Here is a 21,227-nt window from a genome sequence, read left to right on the forward strand (position 1 = left end):
CAAACCACCTGCCAGGCATAAAATGAGGAATAACGCAGATGAGGAACCTTCCCTTAGTGGAGTGTGTAAACGAGTGGGGAAAACAGACAGTAAATAAATACTCCACACACCCGAAAGCATACATAAGTCAACAGTGGTGTGAGCGCTACAGAAGGGAAGAGCGGGGTGCTTCAAGAGAAGATAACAGGGAGAACCTACTTACATTGAGGGGAAGGAAGAACCCACTTCCTTACAGAGAAAGATTCTCTACTGAAAAGACATTGTAAATGGCAGAAGAGTGGGAGCAAAGGCTCCGTGAAGGCCTTGGTGCTCTGAAGGACTTAAGAGAAGCCCTGTGGGGCAGCTGTGAGGTTTGTAAGGGAAGTGGGCGATGGTGCTGGGAGAAATAGCCAGAGAGGTAGGCAGGGCCCTGGTCATCAGAGCCTCGTCAGCTGTGGTAAGGATTTGGGATCTGATTTTAACATCAATAGGAGAAGCCATCATAAAGTTTAAATACTGGAGAGTGGTAGATCTTAAAAGTCCTCATCACAAGAAAAACAATTGTAGCTATGTGTGGTGCTGGATGTTAACTAGCTTATTATGGCAGTCAGTTTGCAATATGTACAAATACCGAATCATTATATTATGCACCTGAAACTAGCTCACCTGTCAGTTCTAAGATTTGATGTTCCCATGAACTTTAGAGGTCTTCTTCCAGTCCCCACTAAGCATGATCTTCCAACATCCAGAGGGCCGTTGAGTCCTTGTGAGCCAGATCACCCCAGTCATGTTCCCTGTCGAGAAGCTCAGTTGGGTTTCCTCTCCTCTAGGTTCATGTATTGGTCTGACTGGGGGTTCCAGGCCAAGATTGAGAAGTCCGGGCTCAACGGTGTGGGCCGGCAGACACTGGTGTCGGATGGTATTGAGTGGCCCAACGGAATCACCCTGGGTGAGCCCTGCCTTCCTGGATGGGGGGTGGGATGGGGTGGGCTGTTCTAGCGCCTGGTGCTGACCACTGCCTGGAGCACCATGGGTCTTGTCTCCACATCCCCTGTTAGAGCCAGCGCCTATGTTTCCTGATGGTTTCCCGGGCTGGCCTGCTCCTGAGGCCTGGCCTGGAGACGTGGGCAGGGAAGGGGCACAAAGGAGCCGAGATCCAGGCTGCGATCGCAGGCTCAGCACCTGATCCCCTCGTCCTTCTCCTCCCCAAGATTTGCTGACCCAGCGCTTGTACTGGGTGGACTCCAAGCTGCACCAGCTCTCCAGCATTGACTTCAGTGGAGGCAACAGGAAGATGCTGATTTCCTCCCCTGACTTCCTGAGTCACCCTTTTGGGATAGCTGTGTTTGAGGTGAGCCCCGAGAGGGGAGGCAAGGCTCCTTCAGGAAGCTGGAGCCTAGGAAAGGCTGTTCACTCAGGACGACTCCCTGAGACTCTCCAGGTGGAAACAAAGGGCCAGGGAAGCCAGGTGGCTCGTTTGTACACAATATGTGAGCTGCCTGCAAACAGGCTTTGCAGTCCCTTGTCCGCCTGGCAGCCTTTCCTGTGCTTCCTCCCCACGGCCCCTCCCTCAGAGCACGTCTCATAGGTAAGTTGCTAGACCTTGTACCCTCAGCACCCAGCACTGTACCCACATATACAGAAGGTGCCCAATAAAGGGAGGAGATGGAATTTACATTTCCTTAGTATCATTTACTATTGGAAATGGCCTGATAAATGCTATTCAGTTCAACACACTCTCACTCACCTTTGCTGGACCCTGGGGTCATAGAGGTGAACCAGGCACCATCCTAACCCTCAAGAAAAAAAGACCACCCTCCACCCTGCCAAAAAAAAAAACCCCACAACAACAAAAAAGAAGCTCATGGGAGAGTGAAAAGCCAAAACCTTCCTGTGTTCTGACCCTGAAAACTTTTCCCCTTGGGGAATAAGGAAGCCAGAACCAACCAAGTTCTTGTACACACATACCTCTTCCCCATCACTCACTCTGCCATCAAGGGGAGGGGAAGCAAGGGGACATTGGCCCGTGGTGGGTGTGGGCAATGTTTGCTTGGAGCGACATCACCCAGCACAGCTCTGAAACTGGGGGCAAAGCTCCACCTCCCACGTCCAGCCTCTGCTTCAAAAGACAGGTGTGTTCAGACACTTGTGTTTGTACTTGTGCATATATGTGGCATGTGTGTGTGTGTGCATGTGTGTACATAAATGCATCTGTTAAAATATGTGCATTCCTGTATGTGCTTGTGCTTGTGAATGTAAACGTGTATACCAATATTTAGACAAGTGCTTATTTAGGTACAAGTGTGCCTTTGGGTATGTAGATGAGCATGTGGGTTTGTGTCTAGGTCTGCACAGGGTGCACGGTTGTACCTGTAAATGTGAGTTTGCCTACATATGCACATTTAGGCTTGTGTGGACTAACCATTGAATGCACATGCGTGTACACACAGAGGCTGCAGGAGGGGGCCCTGTAGGGATAAAACTCACTAAACCACACATCCTCTCCAGTCTTGGTCCCGGGCCCTAACAATGGTAATAGCTAAAGAGACCCAACCCAACCCTGGTTCTGCTGAACTCCAAGAAGCAGGCCTAGCTCAGCGTTAATGAGCAGCCTTTAGGTCAAAGCACAGAATCACTGAGTAACCCTCTGAGACAGAAGGAAACCACAGCGTATGCCACAGGTTAGAGCTGAGAGTCCCACCGTGAATCCGTAGACGGGAGAGCTCAGGGGAAATGCCGGAGCAGTTCTTATGACTGGTTTGAGCCTGAGCCCTCAGACAGAGGTCATGGGTTTAGGCTCTAGACCTCCCATTCTCTGTATCTGCACCCCACAGGACAAGGTGTTCTGGACAGACCTGGAGAATGAGGCCATTTTCAGTGCTAATCGGCTCAATGGCCTGGAAATCTCCGTCCTAGCTGAGAACCTCAACAACCCACATGATATCGTCATATTCCATGAGCTGAAGCAGCCAAGAGGTGAGCCTTCCCCAGTCCCAGGTCCCCTGCCCACATCCTCTCCATCAAATAGGCAGGCTGCATTCACATTCATGTCACATCTCCGCACCCCCAGAGGCAGTGGTGACAATCCCTCTCATTGGTGAACTGCTTTGCTGGCACATATTTTATTTCATTTGCCTCAAACTCTTGGTGCACTAAGGCTGGGGATAAATAAATGAACATACAAATGTCCCATTTTTGTCAGTCTTACAAAGTATGGCAATTACTGTTCTCATTTAACAGCTGAAGAAACTGTAGTGGAGAAGTAAAATAATGTCAGCAGATCGTAGAGCTGAAGCCTAAACTTAGATCTGTCTGATTCCAGAGCAACGTTGGCCATGAAGGAGCCCATTGCTGCTCATTTGTCATTTGTTCATACTTGGCAGTGGTATAAACTAATGTATCCTAGGGCCATCAGTAAGTCACCTGGCTGGTTGGGAACAAAAGCCAGGAATCCTATTATTAGGTTGTTCCCGCCTCTGTCACTAGGGTTTCCTCATTCTAACTGTATTGGAGAGGGTGAAGGTGGGGAAAAGGGGGTAAGGAAATAAGGTTGGTGCCTGATTCTAGATCTAGAAATTTAAAGAAGAAAGAGATGTGGCATAGGGAGGCAAAAAACATGGTCTCTGGAGTCCAACAGACCTCAGTTTAAATTATCTCCAAAATTACAAGAGGTATAGCTTTGGCAAATTTATTCTGTTTAAGCAGTCTTGGGTTTTTTTTGGTTTTTTTTTTTTGTCAGTCTGGGCATAACACCCCGCCCTCAGAGTTGTTGTCAGCATTAAATGAATGTGGGGATAAAACAGCAGGTCCAGTGGTGGAAGGTGCTCGATAGAAGTAGCAGAGAAAGTGTTTTGATTGAGCCGAGTGGGCAGGACCTCGTCCTTGGGAGGAGGGAGAAGCTGGCATGTCCCGTCTGTGCCCCGACGCTCTCTCTCTCCATCTCTGTGCCCTTAGCTGCAGATGCCTGCGAGCTGAGTGCCCAGCCCAACGGCGGCTGTGAGTACCTGTGCCTTCCTGCTCCTCAGACCTCCAGCCACTCCCCCAAGTACACGTGTGCCTGTCCTGACACAATGTGGCTGGGCCCTGACATGAAGAGGTGCTACCGAGGTGAGCAGAGCTGCCAGGAGGGCTGGCCCTGGGAATGGCACACCCCTCTGCTGAAATCTTCCTTGATTTCTGGGAAACTGTGTGGTCCCTGGATTTCTGCATCTTCTCTGGCTGCTTTTTGCCTTCGTAGGCTCTTCTTTACCTACCCTGAATGCCGGTGTCCTGTAGGGTCCCTCCAAGGCTGTCTCTTCTCACTTCCAAGAAAGATGCACATATACATACAGCATTTTAAATTCAACTTCAGGAGGATCTGGAACCCCTTGAAGACCTCAAATTAAGAAGCCTTTATCTGCATGGCTTCAGTTACTATTTGTATGTAGGTGACTCTAATCTTGCCTGTTTCTCACCCAGAACTTCACACACTACCAAAAGTCCTTTTGTGATATGATTGGGACTAACAGTGAATACTTCAACCGTATAAATCACATTCATTCCCCCGTCTCAATGAAGATACGAGGCCTTGTGTTTGAGCATAGGTCTGCTGCATCATTTATGATTTCCAGGTTCAACTGTTTATAGTAGAGTGAGAATTTAAACCTAGTAATATAACAGTATACATGTATTTTTTTTTAAAATCCTTCTCGATTTACATGATTTCCACTGCTCCCATTCTTTTATAGTGATCTTTCCCACACCTAATCTGACAGCACTGTTTTAATAACTCATCTTTATCAAATCAAGGTGCAGTATAAACAGATAAGATGCTTGTCATTCAGCTAAAGGAAAGATTGTAGCCCATTCAGGAGGACTAGAGAGGGCACTTGAGCTGAGCCATGAGGATGAGTTTATAAGTACACCTCACCGAGTATGCTTATAGAGCAATAATTTAGGCACTAAAACAGCAAAAGTTCTCTGTCCGAGTGATCTTCATGCTATTTCCCCTTCAGCACCTCAGTCTACCTCAACTACGACGTTAGCCTCCACCGCAGCGAGGACACTAGCCGACACCAGCAGAGCCCCTGGGACCACCACCCACAGCCCCACCTACCAGAACCACAGCGCAGGGACACCGAGCCTGGCCGCCGCGGCCCCAAGCTCAGTTAGCGTCCCCAGGGCTCCCGGCGTCAGCCCGTCCACCCCAAGCCCTGCAACCAGCAACCACTCCCAACACTGTAAGGAAATGAGTTCTGCCTTCTTGCATGACATGGGAGGGTCCTAGGGAAGCCAGTGTGGGAGGATGTGTGGGAAGAAGAGATCATACCAGACTCTAGTACTGGCTTATCAGCAGGGAGGAAGCAGGGGGAGGCAGAGCACCAGCCTGCAATTTGGAGTCACAGGTGCTCCTGCCTCATAGAGGGTCTTGAGGGAAGCTACTTCTTGTCTCTGAGCCTGTTTTCTCACCTACAAAGTGGGATAATCATAACCCTTCCCTACCTGCTTTGCAAGGTTACGATGAGACCGAGGAGACCGTGTGAACAGAAGTGCTTGTGCACACAGCCTCTGCTGACTCCCATGGTGTGTCTACGTCACACGCTACTGACGAGTATGAGGGCGCGACCCTCAGATTCAGAAACTTAAACTTCAGAAGCCCTGGTCTCAGTTCCCAGCACCTTCTGTAGGTTCCCCAGGTAGTCATTTCCATAACTATGGTCTGCTCATGCCTCTCTGCAAACCCTGGAATGAGTTCACCACTTATTAAATCACTGGGAGCAGTGATTGTCACTGCTAGAAATGTTCTGTCTCATTAACCAGTGAATACCTTTTAAATTGAGTTACCTGCTAGGGGGAGTTCATTTAAGAGGATAAACTATCTTTTAAATTTTTTCCCACATGTGCATGGCCCAGAAACTACGCAGCTTGGCAGCATCTTTCTAATCAGGCCCATCTTGGTCCAGAAGTGGGATTTTCAGAGTTGAGTGCTTACCCTGGAGTTCAGAGAGGCAGGTGGAACCTGTGTAAAGTCCAGTTCCTCTTATCTGGGCAGAGCTCTGACCAAGGGGTCTCCCCACTGGCTTCATCACACGCTAGGCTTTACTATCACTGTCCTGTGCTTTCTCAGGGCCCAGAAGGAGAAGAGAGCGGCATTTCAGCAGAAAGCTTTGTAAGCCAGTGCAGCTCTTTCTCCCCTTGATAATTAGGTTCCCTTAGAGCAACTTGGAGAAGGAAATGGCAATCCACTCCAGTGTTCTTGCCTGGAGAATCCCAGGGACGGAGGACCCTGGTAGGCTGCCGTCTATGGGGTCGCACAGTCGGACACGACTGAAGCGACTTAGCAGCAGCAGCAGCAGCAGAGCAACTTGGAGAAGTAGACATGCTAAGAGGTTGGCATGTGGCCAATGCCAGGGGACAGTCATCTCCTGTCTAGGAGTAAATGTAGGTGATGGCTCATCTCACACCTCAGAGGGCTATCACGAGCATCCAAGAGAAAACTGCTTTTTCAGCTAAAACATTATATACAGATGTTATAATGAAGATGAGTGTAAGAGTGGAAAAGATGGCACAACTTACTTTTAAAACTACATAGTACAATTTCCAAGCACTTTTCAGTTTAGAATCTGCTTTTATCTGCCCTATACAGGCCTCACCACAACTCCTACCCCACTCTCTGGCCTCTTTGAACTTGGTAAGGCTGTGTTAGGCACTGTGCTAAGTAAGCACTTTACATGAATTATCTCATTAATCTTCACAATATCCCTAGGAAGTAGGTATATAATTATCCTCCTTTTAAAAGTAAAAAAATATGATATTTATGACATACAACAACTTGCCCAAGGTCACAGAAAGAGTGAAGAGAGCCAGGATTTGAACCCTAGAAGTCTGACCAAGAAGTCTGTACTCTGGATTCCACTAAGCTATATTGTGTCTCATTTTAACTCCTTTTTGAAAGTAAACTGATAATGCAAATAGTACTGCAGACAGTCTATTTCGGGTGGAAACAGGGAGAGATAAAGCAAGAGATGTTGGCTGAAAGAGGCAGTTGCCCCAAGCATCAGCAACATAAAGACCTAAGGATTCAGCCCCGAGCTTCCTGCCACCCAAACACTGTGGAAGGGGGTAAGGGATTTAGGTCACAAGTCCTGGCTTTGAGCCCCAGCTTTGCCACTTTGAGAGTCCTCCAAACTCCAATAAGTCTCAATTTCCTCATCTGTGAAATGGAGATGACCTCTGTCCTGACAAGATCTGGAAAGACTAAATTATTAAGCATTGAGCAGGACCAGCATTTTGGAACAGGGACAAGAAGCAGTTGGGTAATTTTTACTGCATGAGGCCAGCAAGGAAGGACTTGGGCTCACAGTGATAGAGCATCATCCTGCAAATGTCTGTGTTTTGCAGATGGGAATGAAGGTGGAAAGATGGGCTCCACAGTCACAGCCGCTGTCATTGGGATCATCGTGCCCATGGGTGAGTATGGCCCCAAATCCCTGGGGAGAAAAGAGAAACCCTGTCCAGGATTTGGGAAAAATCATTAGAAGGACAGAGCACTCAGCACACTGACCTCTCATTGACTCTTCTGCCCTGGCAGCCTTTCTGCTCACCTCCCAGTCCTGGTGTAGTCTGGTTTCTTAGCTTGGCACCCAAGGCCCTTCAGGACCTATCCCCAATCAACTGTCCAGATATTTCCCCCATTACCCTTCACTGACACTCTACATACCAGCCATGTGAAGCCAAATGGTAAGCTCCATGAGGACAGGCCTGGTGTTTCTCTTGCTCACCACTCTCTCCAGCTCCTAGTGGTGTCTGGCACGTGGGAGGAAATAACAAATTTGTTGAATGAATGAGTAGGACAAAAGTAATACATTGAAAAATATTAGTAAAGCTACTTGCCATTCCTTTAGTAGATCATGCTATCTTGCTTTCTTTCTGTTTGGTTTTCAACAAACATTATCAAACAACTGTATTCATGGGATTTTCCAGGCAAGAATGCTAGCATAGTTTGCCATTTCCTTCCCTAGGGGATCTTCTCAACCCAGTGATTGAACCCGTGTCTCCTCATTGGCAGGTGGATTCTTTACCACTGAGCCACATGGAAAGGCCTATCAAGCTGCTAGGGCTTTCCTGGTAGCTCAGCTGATAAAGAATCCACCTGCAATGCAGGAGACCCCAGTTTGATTCCTGGGTTGGGAAGATCCCCTGGAGAAGGGAACGGCTGCCCACTCCAGTATTCTGGCCTGGAGAATTCCAAGGACTGTGTAGTCCGTGCAGTCACAAAGAGTCGGACATGACTGAGCCACTTTCCCTTTCACGTCAAGCAGCTATGATGTACCAGATTCTGTGATTAGGGGGAGGGAATGGAATGTGGTTAAAAATAAGTATGACATGGTTCTTGTCTTCCAAAAGCTTATAGACTTGTTGGAGAGACACATAACACAGATAATTTGATTCTGAAAGGATAAGTCCTAAAATGAAGCCATAGGCAGTTCAGTAGATGTGTTAAGGGGGCACTTATCTTGAAACTGGGAGAGAAGGAAAGCGGGTAGGGGCGAGTTCTTAGTGGAAATGATATTTGAGCCAAATCAGCCAAATGAAGAAGGATCAAGAGCAACCCAAGCAAGTGAAGACAGCATAAACAAAGCCACGGGATATGGTATGGGAGGGTGGGATTGCGGTGGATTTGGAGCATGGCCAGGATGTCACATTTGTTTAAACCTCACAGAGAGCCATATGGGATGATTCATTCTCTCTTACCCTGATGTTCACTTAGTATGCTGCACATCCTGTCTCTCATACCAGTCTTTTCTCTTGGTCGGATCTTTGCATTGTGATTGTCCATTTGTAGGTTTATCTCCCTTACTTGCCTATGAGTATCTCAAGGATAAGGACTTTGCTCTTTAATCCTGGGAATCCCCAGCATCGTGGTGAGTTAGTGAGTGAATGTTTTAAAAACTTCAGCACCACGCAAGGGACTGTGCGAGGTACCAAGGGTTCAGGGAAGGAAAAGATTAACGACTTTTAAGAGCTTTTAGTCTTTAATCAGACTTAATCATAAAAAAGGTGATTCAGGAGAGGAGTTACTATATATTATAAGGTGCCATGATAGAGGCATGATGCTCTGTGGAGGGGAGAGAGTAGGCACTTCTGGAGAAGGTGGCATGTGAATTGGTCTTGAAAGGTTCATCAGTAAAGGTGATGGTGAGATCCAGGCTCATTCTGAGTGGAGTGAGTGGAAAATACTCAGCATTATGTAGTGAAAAAGAAATCAACCCCTTTCCTGCCATCCTCTGGTCTATAGAAGAACATGCATGTGCTGTTTCCCAGAGGTAACCTTCCCTAATATAATCATTATTTTAAATTTCTGCTAATCTGAGGGGTGAAAGATGAATACTTTTTCCCTGATATTTACCTGTGAGGTAGAGCATATTTTCATAAACTTATTGGCCATTTACATTTCGTCCTTTATGAATTACCTATTCATGATCTTTTCTTATTTTTCTATTGATTTTGTCTTGTTCTTACTTATGTATAGAAATATTGATACATAATAAATGTTAAGCCTTTGTAATATATGTTATAAATCATTTCTCCCATACTACAACTTGATTTTTAAAATTTGTTGATGGTCTCTTTTGCCATGCATAAATTAAAATTTTTAAGCATCATATCATATCATTAGTCTCATGGGTTTTATGTCCTGCTTAGGAAGATCTGCCTCATTCTAAGTTATTAAAATATCCCCTATATATTTTTCTACTATCAATAATTTAAGCATTTTCAGTGTTTAATTATTAATTTATTCAGAATTTAGAGTATAGCATGAGGTACAGATTTAACTTTTTTTCATGCCTGTCTGGTTTTCACAAGACCATTACTGAATAGTCCATCCTTTCCTTATGACTTGAATTGTCATCTTTATTATGAACTGTATGCCTGTATATACCTTCTTCTGCTTCTAGGCTATTTATTCTCCTCCACCAATTCCTATATACCATTCCTAGCTACTAGAAGCACATTTGTGATATGTTTTAATATCTAATAGGGCATTATTATTCTCACAACATTTTCTTAGCTATTTTTATTCAATTTCTCTTCTAGGTAAACTTTAGAATAATCTTGTTAATTCTATAAAAAAAATATGATGAAATCTTACACCTTGGGTGTATAAATTGATGTGGGGAGAATTTACATTTTTACAGCATTGAACCTTCCCACTGAGGAACATGACACATCTCCCTATTTATATGAACCTTCTTTTATGGGCTTCAGTAGAATTGTATAGATCACATAGGGCTTGCCCATTCCTATTGGGTTATCCCAAGTATTTTATAGTTTTTTGTTGGGCTGTTATGTGTTCTTATTATATCCATTTTCTAATTGATTATTGCTGATTACTAAGAAAGCTATTGATTTTTTTATGTTGTTTTTTTTGGCCACAGTGTGTGGCATGTAGAATTTCCCCAACCTGGGATTGAACCCATGGCCCCTGCAGTGGAAGCGCAGAATCTTAACCACTGAACCACCAGGGAAACCCCAATTTTTTATGTTGATTCTTGAGGAACTAAAATTATTTCTAATAGTTTTTCATCTGCTTTTCTAAGATTTTCCAGACCTACAATGTATGTTTATGATAGTTTGGTTTCTCTCTTTCCCATGTGTACCTTTCAATTCTTTGTCTGGTCCTACCGGGATAACAAATACTAGTAGTGATAGCAGGCATCCTTTGCCCTGTTCCTGTCTTTATGCGTATCATTATTAGTGATTATTATAATCTTACCAAAGTGGAAATCCCTCTATAGCACCCTGGATGGCTGTCACCCAGCCTCACTTGAGTTCTCACTCAGGGTGACCGCTTACTATCTTATGAATCTGCTTGCCTCATTTTTGCCCAGCTCTATTTGAGAACTTCCTCCTTCACTCATTAGCATACCATTTATTTTAACTCAGAGCCTGTGTTTCCCTGCTGTGTCCCCTTCTAGAGATGCTCCTCTTCTTGCAGAGACCCAGCTTTGGAAAGAAGTACCCCACCCCACCTTACCCTCCCCCCTCCAATTTTGGGAGAGAATGGTTTTCTTAGAGAAATCTAGGGAAGCAGCAAGAATGTGGTGAAGAAATTCACTCATTTACTCAGCATGTGACTGAGCACCTACTCAGTGCTGGGCATGGGGCATAGAGAGAGAAAGAAGACACAGTCGCTGCCCTCAAAGAGCTCAGTCTAGCTGAGGTTGCAGAGAAAGTACAGCGCTGTGGTCTAGAAACACACGTGAGGGAAACACTGACTGTACCATGCGAGGCTGAGAGCATTTGAGCTGGATCTGGAAGGATGAGCAGTTAATGAAGGAAGAGCTAAGAGAAGGACTTCCCAACAGCATAAAAAGAATATGCAGAAACAGAGCCTGAGGAGCAAGGGGCAGTCAAGTAGGAGTGGTGACGAGAAACGCACTGACGTCTGGGCAGTGGGCTGGAGCCTGCTGGATATACCCAGTGTGATGTGTCTCCTCCTCCAGTGGTCATAGCCCTGCTGTGCATGAGTGGCTACCTGATCTGGAGAAACTGGAAGCGGAAGAATACCAAAAGCATGAATTTCGACAATCCAGTGTACAGGAAAACTACCGAAGAAGAGGAGGAGGATGAGCTGCACATAGGGAGGACTGCTCAGATTGGCCATGTCTATCCAGCAGTAAGTATTCCTTGCTGGAAGGATTCCTTCCTTCCTTCCTTCCCTCCCTTCCCCTCTCCCTCCCTCCCTCCTTTAGACATTTATCAAGAACCAACCATGTGCCAGGCATTGTTCTAGGCCCTGGGGACACAGAAATGCTGGGGCAGGTGGTTGGGGTAGAAGGGTATCAGAACAACCTTGTACCTAGAAGCTCTTGCTGGAGTAGAGGCCTGTCTTTGTGCTGAGCAAGGTTTCAGAACCTGCAGCCTAGAAAGGTAACCATGGTCCTTCAATTCAAACTCATTCATTACAGTAAGCACTGTACACCCATTATGTGCCAAGTACCACATTAGATTCCAAGTGTTCAAAAGTTAAGACGGGATGTACTTGCTTCCAGGGAGCTGGTGGGGGAGTTAGAGAGTCACTTGCTATTGAACAGCTGTGCGCTAAGTGCCATGGTGGAAGCCCAGGGGCCTCCTCTTCTAAGCTGTCCCTGGTTTCTTTTTCTCTCATTGCCTCTCTCCATCACAGCACATGTCACACTGTAGTCTACTTGCCTGTATACCCATTGGTCTCCCCACTAGACTGTGAGCTCCTTGAGGGCAGGATTGTCTGATTAATGTGGCCCTGGTACCTAGCACAGCATAGCTGGCTCCCAGCAAATATTTGTTGAACCAATGCTATGGAAATACCCACAAAGGAGCTGTTTGAGAAATCAGGCAGGAATGCCTCACAGAGGAGGTGACAGATGAACTGTGTGTCCTTGAAAGATTAATAGCAGTCTTCCATGTAGAGAAGGGGAAAAATGACATTTCAGAAAGAAGCACTGCAGAGGCCGAGAGGCACAACAGGGCGTGGCTTGTTGGGGGAGCGAGGACCACACAGTGGCTGAAGCAGATGTCATGGCTGTATAGCCGAGTCGGGGCTGAGTGTGACCTCATAGGTCATCCAGTCCATCCCCCTGTCAGGCAATCAGCAGCTTTGATCACCCACTGTGGGCAGAGCCCTGTCCTGGGGAGACCAGAGAACTGGAAGACCCAGCCCCTGCCCTCAAGGAGCTTTTTGTCTTGCCGGGGGAACCAAGGTCACAGCCGCACCAACTCCCGAAGAACCCTCTTTCCGAGCTGCCTGTCGTCAAGTGCAAGGTAGGGCAGCACCACCCTGAGTCTGAGGGGCTGATGAGTGAGGGCATGAACCAGCCAGGTGCAGCCAATCCTTGAAGGCTTTCTGGTTCTGGAAGGCTGCAGATTGTGAGCTGGGTGTTGGGGCAAGCTGCAGACTAAGGAAATGGCATGTGGAAGAAGTGACTGAGTATGGGGCAGGACGGACAGAATGACTGCTAAAGCTATGAAGGGGAGACATGGGAGATAAGTTTGATGAGTGAGGAGGGTTAGCAGATGGCCTTGAGGATCCTTAACCTCGGCCAGTCCAAGCAAACAGTTGCTTAACCAGTTTTTAAAGATCAGAGAGGGCACAGTGGAAGGAATATTGAGCTTGGAGTAAGGAGATGACTCCCAGTTTCACTGTTCCACAGCCCTATGATCTCTGTCCTTTCTACGTGCTCACTTTTATTTGTAAAATGGGAATAATAACCCCCCTTCCCTTTACGGCCTGAGTTCAAGTGAGATAGCACATGTGAGAATGCTTTGTGAGTTATAAAGCTCCCTGTACATGTGAATTGTCACTGTTTCCAGAGAAGGAAACAGTCACTCAGGAGGAGCTATTCCTGATGAAACTAAGGCCTGAAGAATAAGCTCCTGCCAGCTGCAGAGAAATAGAGTAGGAGAGCAAGGAAATTGACATTTAGTAAGAATCTACTGTTTCAGACACTATTCAGTGTTTTACATAAATTTTCTTGTTTAGTCTTTACAGTAACTTATATACTTGACATTATTAGCTCCATTTTGCAGATGAGGAAACTGAGACTCAGAGAAATTGAATAACTTACCTAGGATCACAACTAGGAAGTGGCAGAACCAGGATTCACACTCTTGTCTGTATGTACACAAAAGTCTATGCTCTTTCCACTATATCTCAGTGTATCTAGCCTTGAAGCTGTGGAAATCAGTGTTCTCAACAATCTGTTCTCTCCCCTGGCCCCTTCTCGGGTAGCTCCACTATCACTGCTAGGACCTGCCTTTGACCTGGAGATCTGTCTTGAGGAGGAGGGTAACAGACTAGAAGTTTAGTGGAGCAAGGCCATGACATTCATGCAAAATCACAAATAACCCAAAGATGATTTGACAGGCAGTGGATTTGTATAATATCCAGAAATGGAAAATGCTAGTCTGGTTCTGTCTTACATTGGTTAGGTTGATGTAGAATACTCTGGATCCCACATGTGTTAGATACTATATTAAACACTCTACATACATGATCTCATTTGATAGGTCCTATTACTATTCCCATTTAACAGGTGATGAAACCAAGGCTCAGAGAGATAAAGTGGCTAGCCCAAATTCATAAAGCTATGAGAAAGATCTTAAAACAATGGGGTCTATCCAAAGGAGGGTATTGAAGAAATGGAAGAGTGGGGCACAGGATAAAATCAGAACCACATTGGGGGAGCTAGATGTGCCAGAGAAAAAGATGCTTAGAAGAAAGGGAAGGGAATTTGAAACTGAAAATTTCAAGGGTTATCTGTGTAGAACTCTCTGAGTCTAAGAGAGAGAATCAGGGAACATCAGAAGAAATAAAGAAACAGATCTCATGTCAATATGGGAAAGAATTTAAATCTACTGTCTACAGTGGAATAGACTGGCTCAGGGGTTAGTGGTCTCACCATCTAGAATCACCTATTTGTGGCAGAAGGAAGTCGAGTATCTAGTGACTAGAAAGTAGGGGTGAGGGAAAGAGGGGTTAACGTAATTGACCTCCATTGCCTCCCAGTTCTATACAATTAGTTGGAGGGGTGCAGCCGATTACCTTCCTGATTGTGATCAGTGTGATAGAAATAGAGTGATAGAGGTGTGATAGAGGCCTGTAATTAAACATTTGCAAAGCTAACCCACTGAAGTTCAGCAAACCTAAAATCGTATAAGGGAGGATGGAGAGAGTTTAGATCTCTGTAGCCCCCTTCTTTACAGAGACAGCACAGAATGATGAAAAAAACTACAGCTCTGGAGTCATACAGATCTGGGTTCAAATTGAGTTCACCCACTTGCTGTGTGACCCAGGAAAAATGCTGTTTAAGCTCATTGCGTCTCAGTTTTCTCATCTGTAAAATAAATATGACAAACCTGTCTTCTGAGGTAGTTTGAAGAGTATGTGAGCTACTGCCTATAAAGTAATAGAATTTCTGGTACGTTGTGATCCAATAAACAGCTCCAGTGGATCTAATGATGATTTCTTTGCTCTGTCTCCCCCAGCGAGTGGCATTAAGCCTTGAAGATGATGGACTGCCCTGAGGATGGGACCACTCCCTTCGTGCCTCATGGAATTCAGTCCCATGCACTACACTCTGGATGGTGTATGCCTGGATGGAAGGGTTTCTGTACTTGAGTCTGTGTGTATGTGTGTGTGTGTGCGTGTGTGTGTAATTTTTTTAATTTATGTTGCAGAAAGGTAACCACAAAGTTATGATGAACTGCAGACATCCAAAGGATGTGAGAGTTTTTATATGTATAATGTTTTATACACTTTTTAACTGGTTGCACTACCCATGAAGAATTCATGGAATAGCTACTGCTGAGTGACTAACATGATGTACATAACCAAATGGGGCCGATGGTACAGTAGCTTACTCATCATTTAAAAATTATATTTACAGAGGGCTTTTGGTTTGGAGGGTCTTTTTTTAGGTTTCAGAGTTATGTTTTGTTTTTGGGGTTTTTTTTGTAAATAGAATGATAATGCTTTGTGGCTATCCATCAACATAAGTAAAAAGAAAAAAAAAACAAGAAGACACTTCAACTTCCCCTCCCATTTAGGTTATTTATTAACATAATTCAAAACCAAGATTAGCTCTGTAAGTAATTTATAGATGTGAGAGTATTTATTTTTGGTATGATTGGCCCACTGTGTGGTCTCTGTGTGCGTTTATGTTTCTGCGTGTACGTGAGTGAGAGAGAAAAATCTGTAGAGAAGAGGCACACCTATGGCTGTTGTTCAGTTACATAAAGATAAGTATATTTTAAAACAATCCACAAGAGAGGGGTATCTGTAGTTTTCAGAGAAGCCTTTGTAAATTTGGCTCAGAAAAGAGAGATCGTGATGCAGTGGAAGAGGTAGAGCTTTTCTGCCTCTGGCTACTCCTGGGACTCCAGTCAGTCAGAAAAGGGCCCCTCAGCTCACGAGGGGCTGCCGTAGCTCTCGCCTGGGCTTCCTCTTCTGTGGCTAAAGCCAGTGTACAGACTTCACACCGTACCCAAAGTTCTCGCAAGCTCAGGTGAGAACATTCCTAAAGCTCGGCTACTCCTTGTTTTAAAGTCCAGCATTTCAAGTAACTTCATTTTCCTTCAGGACACCTGGATTGAATTCATTGTTTTCTCTGAAGCATACTGAGGGTGCCATCCTTACTTAGAAAGAGCTAAGTGGAGATGTTTTTAGAACCCCCAAGTTTACTTTAGGGACTGGCTCAGGCACTTACCTCTGAGTGTCCTATGGGTGAGGATAAGGACGGAGGAATAGGTTTTGTTAATCTCTATTTCGCCCTTCCCCTTACTCTCTGCCACATCCTTAAGGTGGGGAAAACAGTTTAATGTGATACATAGGTTTGTTACCATCATGTGTCTACATAGATGAACTGCTATTTGGCTTAAATCAGAAAAAGTGGCCAAACCTAAAGTCCTGTTTGAGGAGGAAATGGCATACACAATATTATAGTTCACTGGATATATATGTTCGCACAGGAATTTGGTTTACTGCTTTGTAAATAAAAGGAAAACTCTGGGTATATGTATAGATTTTTTTTTTCATTGTGGACACTTACTTTGCTTTTCCTGGGTCTTCGGGGATGCGGGGAGAAGTGCACTTTTCTTTTTTGAGGTCTACCATTGAAAAGATAATCTTACAGTCCCAGAAAGAATTTAGCTCCCGTTGACTCTTATCCAGGGTGTGGTCTTTTATTAACTCAGATGTTCTGCCACTTCACACCCACTGGACCACCAGGGACAAGGTGTGACATGGAAATGTTTGGTGTAAGTAGGAGCAGAGGACCTGTATCTAACCTGAACATACCTGGAACTTGACACTTTTAAGCAAATTCCTCTCCTCCACTCTCGAGCTGCCTCTAACTCAATGAAGCTTGGATGTCTCACACAGCTTGATACCCTCTGAATTTGCAGGCAGTGATTCTGGAGTTCTATCACCCTCTTCCTAGGACCTTTCTCCACATCACTCATGGTCTTGGTCTCCTAATGGTGTCCTGGAACCTGGGTACTAAACTTTGCATAAACAAGCAGTTTCTTCATGATATACATGTGTGGATAGTCCTGAAACATTCATCGAGAGGGTGCATGCAACTGACATAGAATGACCAACGCCAAACAGAATTTTAAGAACAGAGGGACAACTCCTGTGGAGCCTGATGACTTACTGTTCTTTCAGAAGTGGAAAGTAAAATTATTTTTGACTGAAGAAAAATGACAAAAGTAAAAGACACTGAAATTTACAAAAAACAAGCAACTTTCCCTGTAACCTGCCTCCAAAGAAACAGAATTTCTGGGGAAATGATAATAGTGACTAATGGATAGTTTCTAAACTTTCAGTCAGATCCTGGCCTTTGAAGAAATGAATAATGAGTGGGGTCAGGATGATTCAGCCTGAAATCTCAAAATGATGATGAAACACAACTTTCTGGGAGGCATCCATGTTTCCTGTGACATAAGAACCTATGTGCTCAGTTGCTCAGTCGTGTCTGACTCTTTGCAGCCCCGTGGACTGTAGCCTGCCAGGTCTTCTGCCCATGCTTCCTGACTATGCTACCACTGTGGTTTGGAAGAGGCTGTTATGGGAGCAACCTACAAAAAAAAAAAAAAAAAAAACCCAACAACTGTGGAATACTCATGTGTTGGATGGCATTAAATAAGATGAAGTCTGAGGAGTCAGGTCCATCGTTCCCTATTCTTGGAGGCATTTTGAGGTGTAGTTGCACTTCTGTTGCCTTTTGCCCCTATGTCATCATATATCTACAGCCAATAATGGATCACAGAGTCATTGGACTATAGAGCTGGAAGGGCATTTAGAGATAAGGCCCAGAGGTTAGACAATTTACCAGATGTATATACATATAAAAGAAACTAGTCCAAGGCCTTTTCCTCCCTCTCCTTTTCCAGGAGACTACTTTGGGCTGGCCGAACACTGTATCAAACCTGCTACCTATCTTAGGGCCTATCTTTCTGGTGGAATTTTGAAGGCCCTGGCAGAAATGGTCTTCCAGAAACAGAGGAAACCAAAATGTTATTTATTTATTCTTGAGAGCATGATTATTAAATAGATTGAGGTAAACTGTAATCTCAGAATGAGATTGGATTTAAATTTATAGCAATAAGTATGATCCATCCCTCCAGCTGTCTATGTGATTGCAATATGTATATTCATCCACTGAAACTATTTGCTAGGTAGCAACTAAGTGCCAGGTACTGCAGATGTACAAGTCAATCAAATGCTTTCTGTCCTGATGGAACTCACAGTAGCAATTAGAGGAAGACATATGTGGAACAAACAAAAAAAAGAGTAGTTTTTTTTTTTTTTTTTTTGAGTACTATTAGGTTACAAAGGAGAGAGAGGTCATTTCTATCTGAGGAGATAAAGAATGGGGTCAAGAAAGGCATTGTAGGAAAAGTAGACCTAAGCTAAGTCTCAGAAATGAAGTCGGGGTGTCCAGGCTGCTTCAGGCAGAAGACACTGAGCTGAGACACAGAAGCATGAAAGAGCACGAGGATTTTAAGGAACTGAACATAATTTGTAATGAGCAAAAGGCTCAAGGGAGACTCAGCAAGAAATGAGGCTGGATGGAAAGATAGGTTCAATGTAAGCACTTTATAGAATACTTCTATTTAATTTCTGATTCAATTAATCAAATTTTCTTGGTCATTTACTGTGTGTAAGGTACCAAGTACATCACGGAAAATTGATCAGGATGTGTTGCAAGCACTTTGCAGACATGACAGTCTTTACCCTCAAGCTTTCCTGTGGCCAAAGGAAAATAGTGACTGCTTTTCATATGTTTGTGTCAGAGTTTTTTGACATGGTCAATGAAGACTGATATGAGGGCAGTGGGATCTTCACAGAAGCATTCCATGTTGTCAAGAGCCTCTGGGACTTTCTCAACTAGGAATGGGGAGAGGGCACAGGAATGAGAGCCTCTCTACTCCTTTCCCTCAGTCCTGCTACACACTCATCATTTCACAAAACAGAAACGAGTTATCAGTTCAGTGCTTCAGAGTAAATCATTTCTTTTCCTGGCAATGCACAAAGAGTATTGGAATTTTCCCACTATTTTTAGGATATTGAGGATTTTCAGGATGTGGACAACTTTGAGATGGAGGAATTAACAGCTTCACATTTTCAGTTAACATAAGAAATCAGGAAGCTTTGTTCAGGCTATGCACCTTGTGCATAGTTGAGAATCAGCAGAAATCCTCGCATTTGCAAATACTTTGTGCTATAAAAAGTAATTTTAAAAAACCACCTGTATATGTGTGTGTATATATATATATTTAAAGACATGAAGGTTTTGATACTTTTTTACAAAAATTACAAGAGAAAATATCTGTACAAACCATGTGTTTTAAATAGCATTTTGTTCTATACAAGCTGTTGTTGATGTGAGGTGAAGTACTAGTTTGCAGACTCCATCCCATTGTAAACAAATGAATTTTCCTTGTTTGTCTTCCCCGAATACCCCTAAATGATCATATTTGATGTAACAGGCATGTTAGAATGTTGGGTCACACTAACCATTTCTACTTTTTGTCTTGTCCTTCTGAGTTCCCTTAGCTTCTGTACTCAGTCCCCTTTGCAACCTGGTTTCTCTTCCAGAGGCAAGGGGTGATGTGCTGCATCTCACTAGTTGTACTGGCATCATCTTGGTGAACTAAAAACCAAATGTGGACATTTGTAAACTTGGTGCACTGTTTCTAGAGAGAGATTAAATTCCTTTTATTAAATCTGAAAGTACTGTGATGCTTTAATGAGTGGGGAGTGAGCAATCTTGTTAGATAAAGACTCCCAATATTTTATCATTCCCATCTCAGAGATGAGAAAAAGAATGAAGGCACAGACCAAAGTCAACAGTTATGTTTAGTGCCCCCAAAACACATGTAGCACATGTGGTGTCCTCTGCCTCAGTTTTCCTTCTCTCTCTTCATCTGGCTTAACTCCTGTTTGTCCTAAGTACTCTGCTTAGGGAGCCTTCTCTGGTCTCTCAGACTCAGACCTAACTTGTAAGGTTAGGGAACTCTGTGCTTCCACAACAAATTTTGCCTACTTGTATTCCAGTGCTCAGCCTCTCACTCCCATGCCAAGGAGGTTGTTTTTACCAAGGTGACCCAGGATCTCCTTAATTATAAACCTTGGAAATACTTTCAATCCTTTTCTTCCTTGACCTAGAAGCAGCGTATAACACTGTTGGCCCTTCTGCCTTAAAGTACTCTTATTTTGGTTTCCATGATACCATACTCCTAATTTTTCCCCTGCCTTTCTGACTTCCATCTTAATCTGCACTGTCTGTGAGTTTCATTCTTCTAATCTTTCCATTTTACAATCCAGTCTACAACATTGCAGACAGAGTGATCTTTCTAGAATGCAAGAGGTCTTGTCACCAACACCCTTTTCCACTTTCCTGCTTAAAGCCCTTCATCTGTTTTCCTTGCATTTAAATCCAACAGCCTTGGGTTTTAACCCAAACTCTTTAACATGGGTCATAAGGTCCTTCGTGATTAGTCTTGTACCTCTTCTCCAACCTCATTACTATATTCTCAACTTTTTTTTTTTCTGTATTATAACCAAAAAGTTCTGGGCCCTCTGTCTGGAACCTTTTCTTCAGGGAGACTTAACTTAGTCCCCTAGACTGGATTAGGAGCCACTGCAGGGGCTTCCATGCTATTCTGTGCCTCCCCTATTTATAACTTTGATACCTACATTCTAATTGCTTGTATGCTCCTTGACAGCCATCACTGTATTCCCAGCACATGACACATAGTAGATGCTCAGCAAATTATGCTGACCTCAGACACTTTAGACACACAGGCCATGCTCTTTCAGCTATACTTTACTATGTGGCTTCACACCCCCAAGCCTGAAATTACCTTACAGCTTGATTGGAGTTGGGTGTCCTTGAAATTTTCTCATCACTTTTTGCTATTTTCCATGCCTCCAGATGCCCAGATTTATCAATTACATTATAATTTTTATAATTTCACTCTTGGAAAATAACCCTGTGGTAGTTACCCAGTGTCTCTAAATATTTAACTCTAACTACCACCTCAAGACTGTTGTGAGAATTTAAAGAAAGGGCACTTGTAAACACACTCAGCCTAGGGGCTGACATTTATTGATTCCCTTATCTTTTTTATACGAGTCCCTTGTTACCACCCACATTCAGTGTTTTTTTTAATAAGATGCCTTATAGCAATTTGGAGTTTGAAAAGTATTTTTCAATTTCCAA

At 44.1% G+C, this 21,227-nt stretch overlaps 1 protein-coding gene across 9 annotated transcripts in view; it reads left to right on the forward strand.

Annotated features, from left to right (window-relative positions):
* Positions 1-18,896, forward strand: part of LRP8 (LDL receptor related protein 8) — a 79,807-nt gene extending 60,911 nt beyond the window's left edge. For 5 of the 9 annotated variants that reach the window (XM_065912720.1, XM_065912729.1, XM_065912738.1 and 2 more), the window contains 9 exons: positions 810-928; positions 1,191-1,330; positions 2,814-2,955; positions 3,934-4,086; positions 4,974-5,198; positions 7,360-7,428; positions 11,466-11,638; positions 12,586-12,762; positions 14,986-18,896. In XM_065912720.1, the coding sequence (XP_065768792.1) occupies positions 810-928; positions 1,191-1,330; positions 2,814-2,955; positions 3,934-4,086; positions 4,974-5,198; positions 7,360-7,428; positions 11,466-11,638; positions 12,586-12,762; positions 14,986-15,024 (1,237 nt within the window). In that variant the 3' untranslated portion in view covers positions 15,025-18,896. The remainder of the gene's footprint in view (positions 1-809; positions 929-1,190; positions 1,331-2,813; positions 2,956-3,933; positions 4,087-4,973; positions 5,199-7,359; positions 7,429-11,465; positions 11,639-12,585; positions 12,763-14,985) is intronic. The other 4 variants (XM_065912744.1, XM_065912763.1, XM_065912755.1 and 1 more) reach the window with 3 other exon arrangements.
* The last annotated feature ends 2,331 nt before the right edge of the window (positions 18,897-21,227 follow it).

The sequence above is a fragment of the Muntiacus reevesi genome, chromosome 1 (genome assembly GCF_963930625.1).
Source record: "Muntiacus reevesi chromosome 1, mMunRee1.1, whole genome shotgun sequence".
Classification (NCBI taxonomy): Eukaryota; Metazoa; Chordata; class Mammalia; order Artiodactyla; family Cervidae; genus Muntiacus; species Muntiacus reevesi.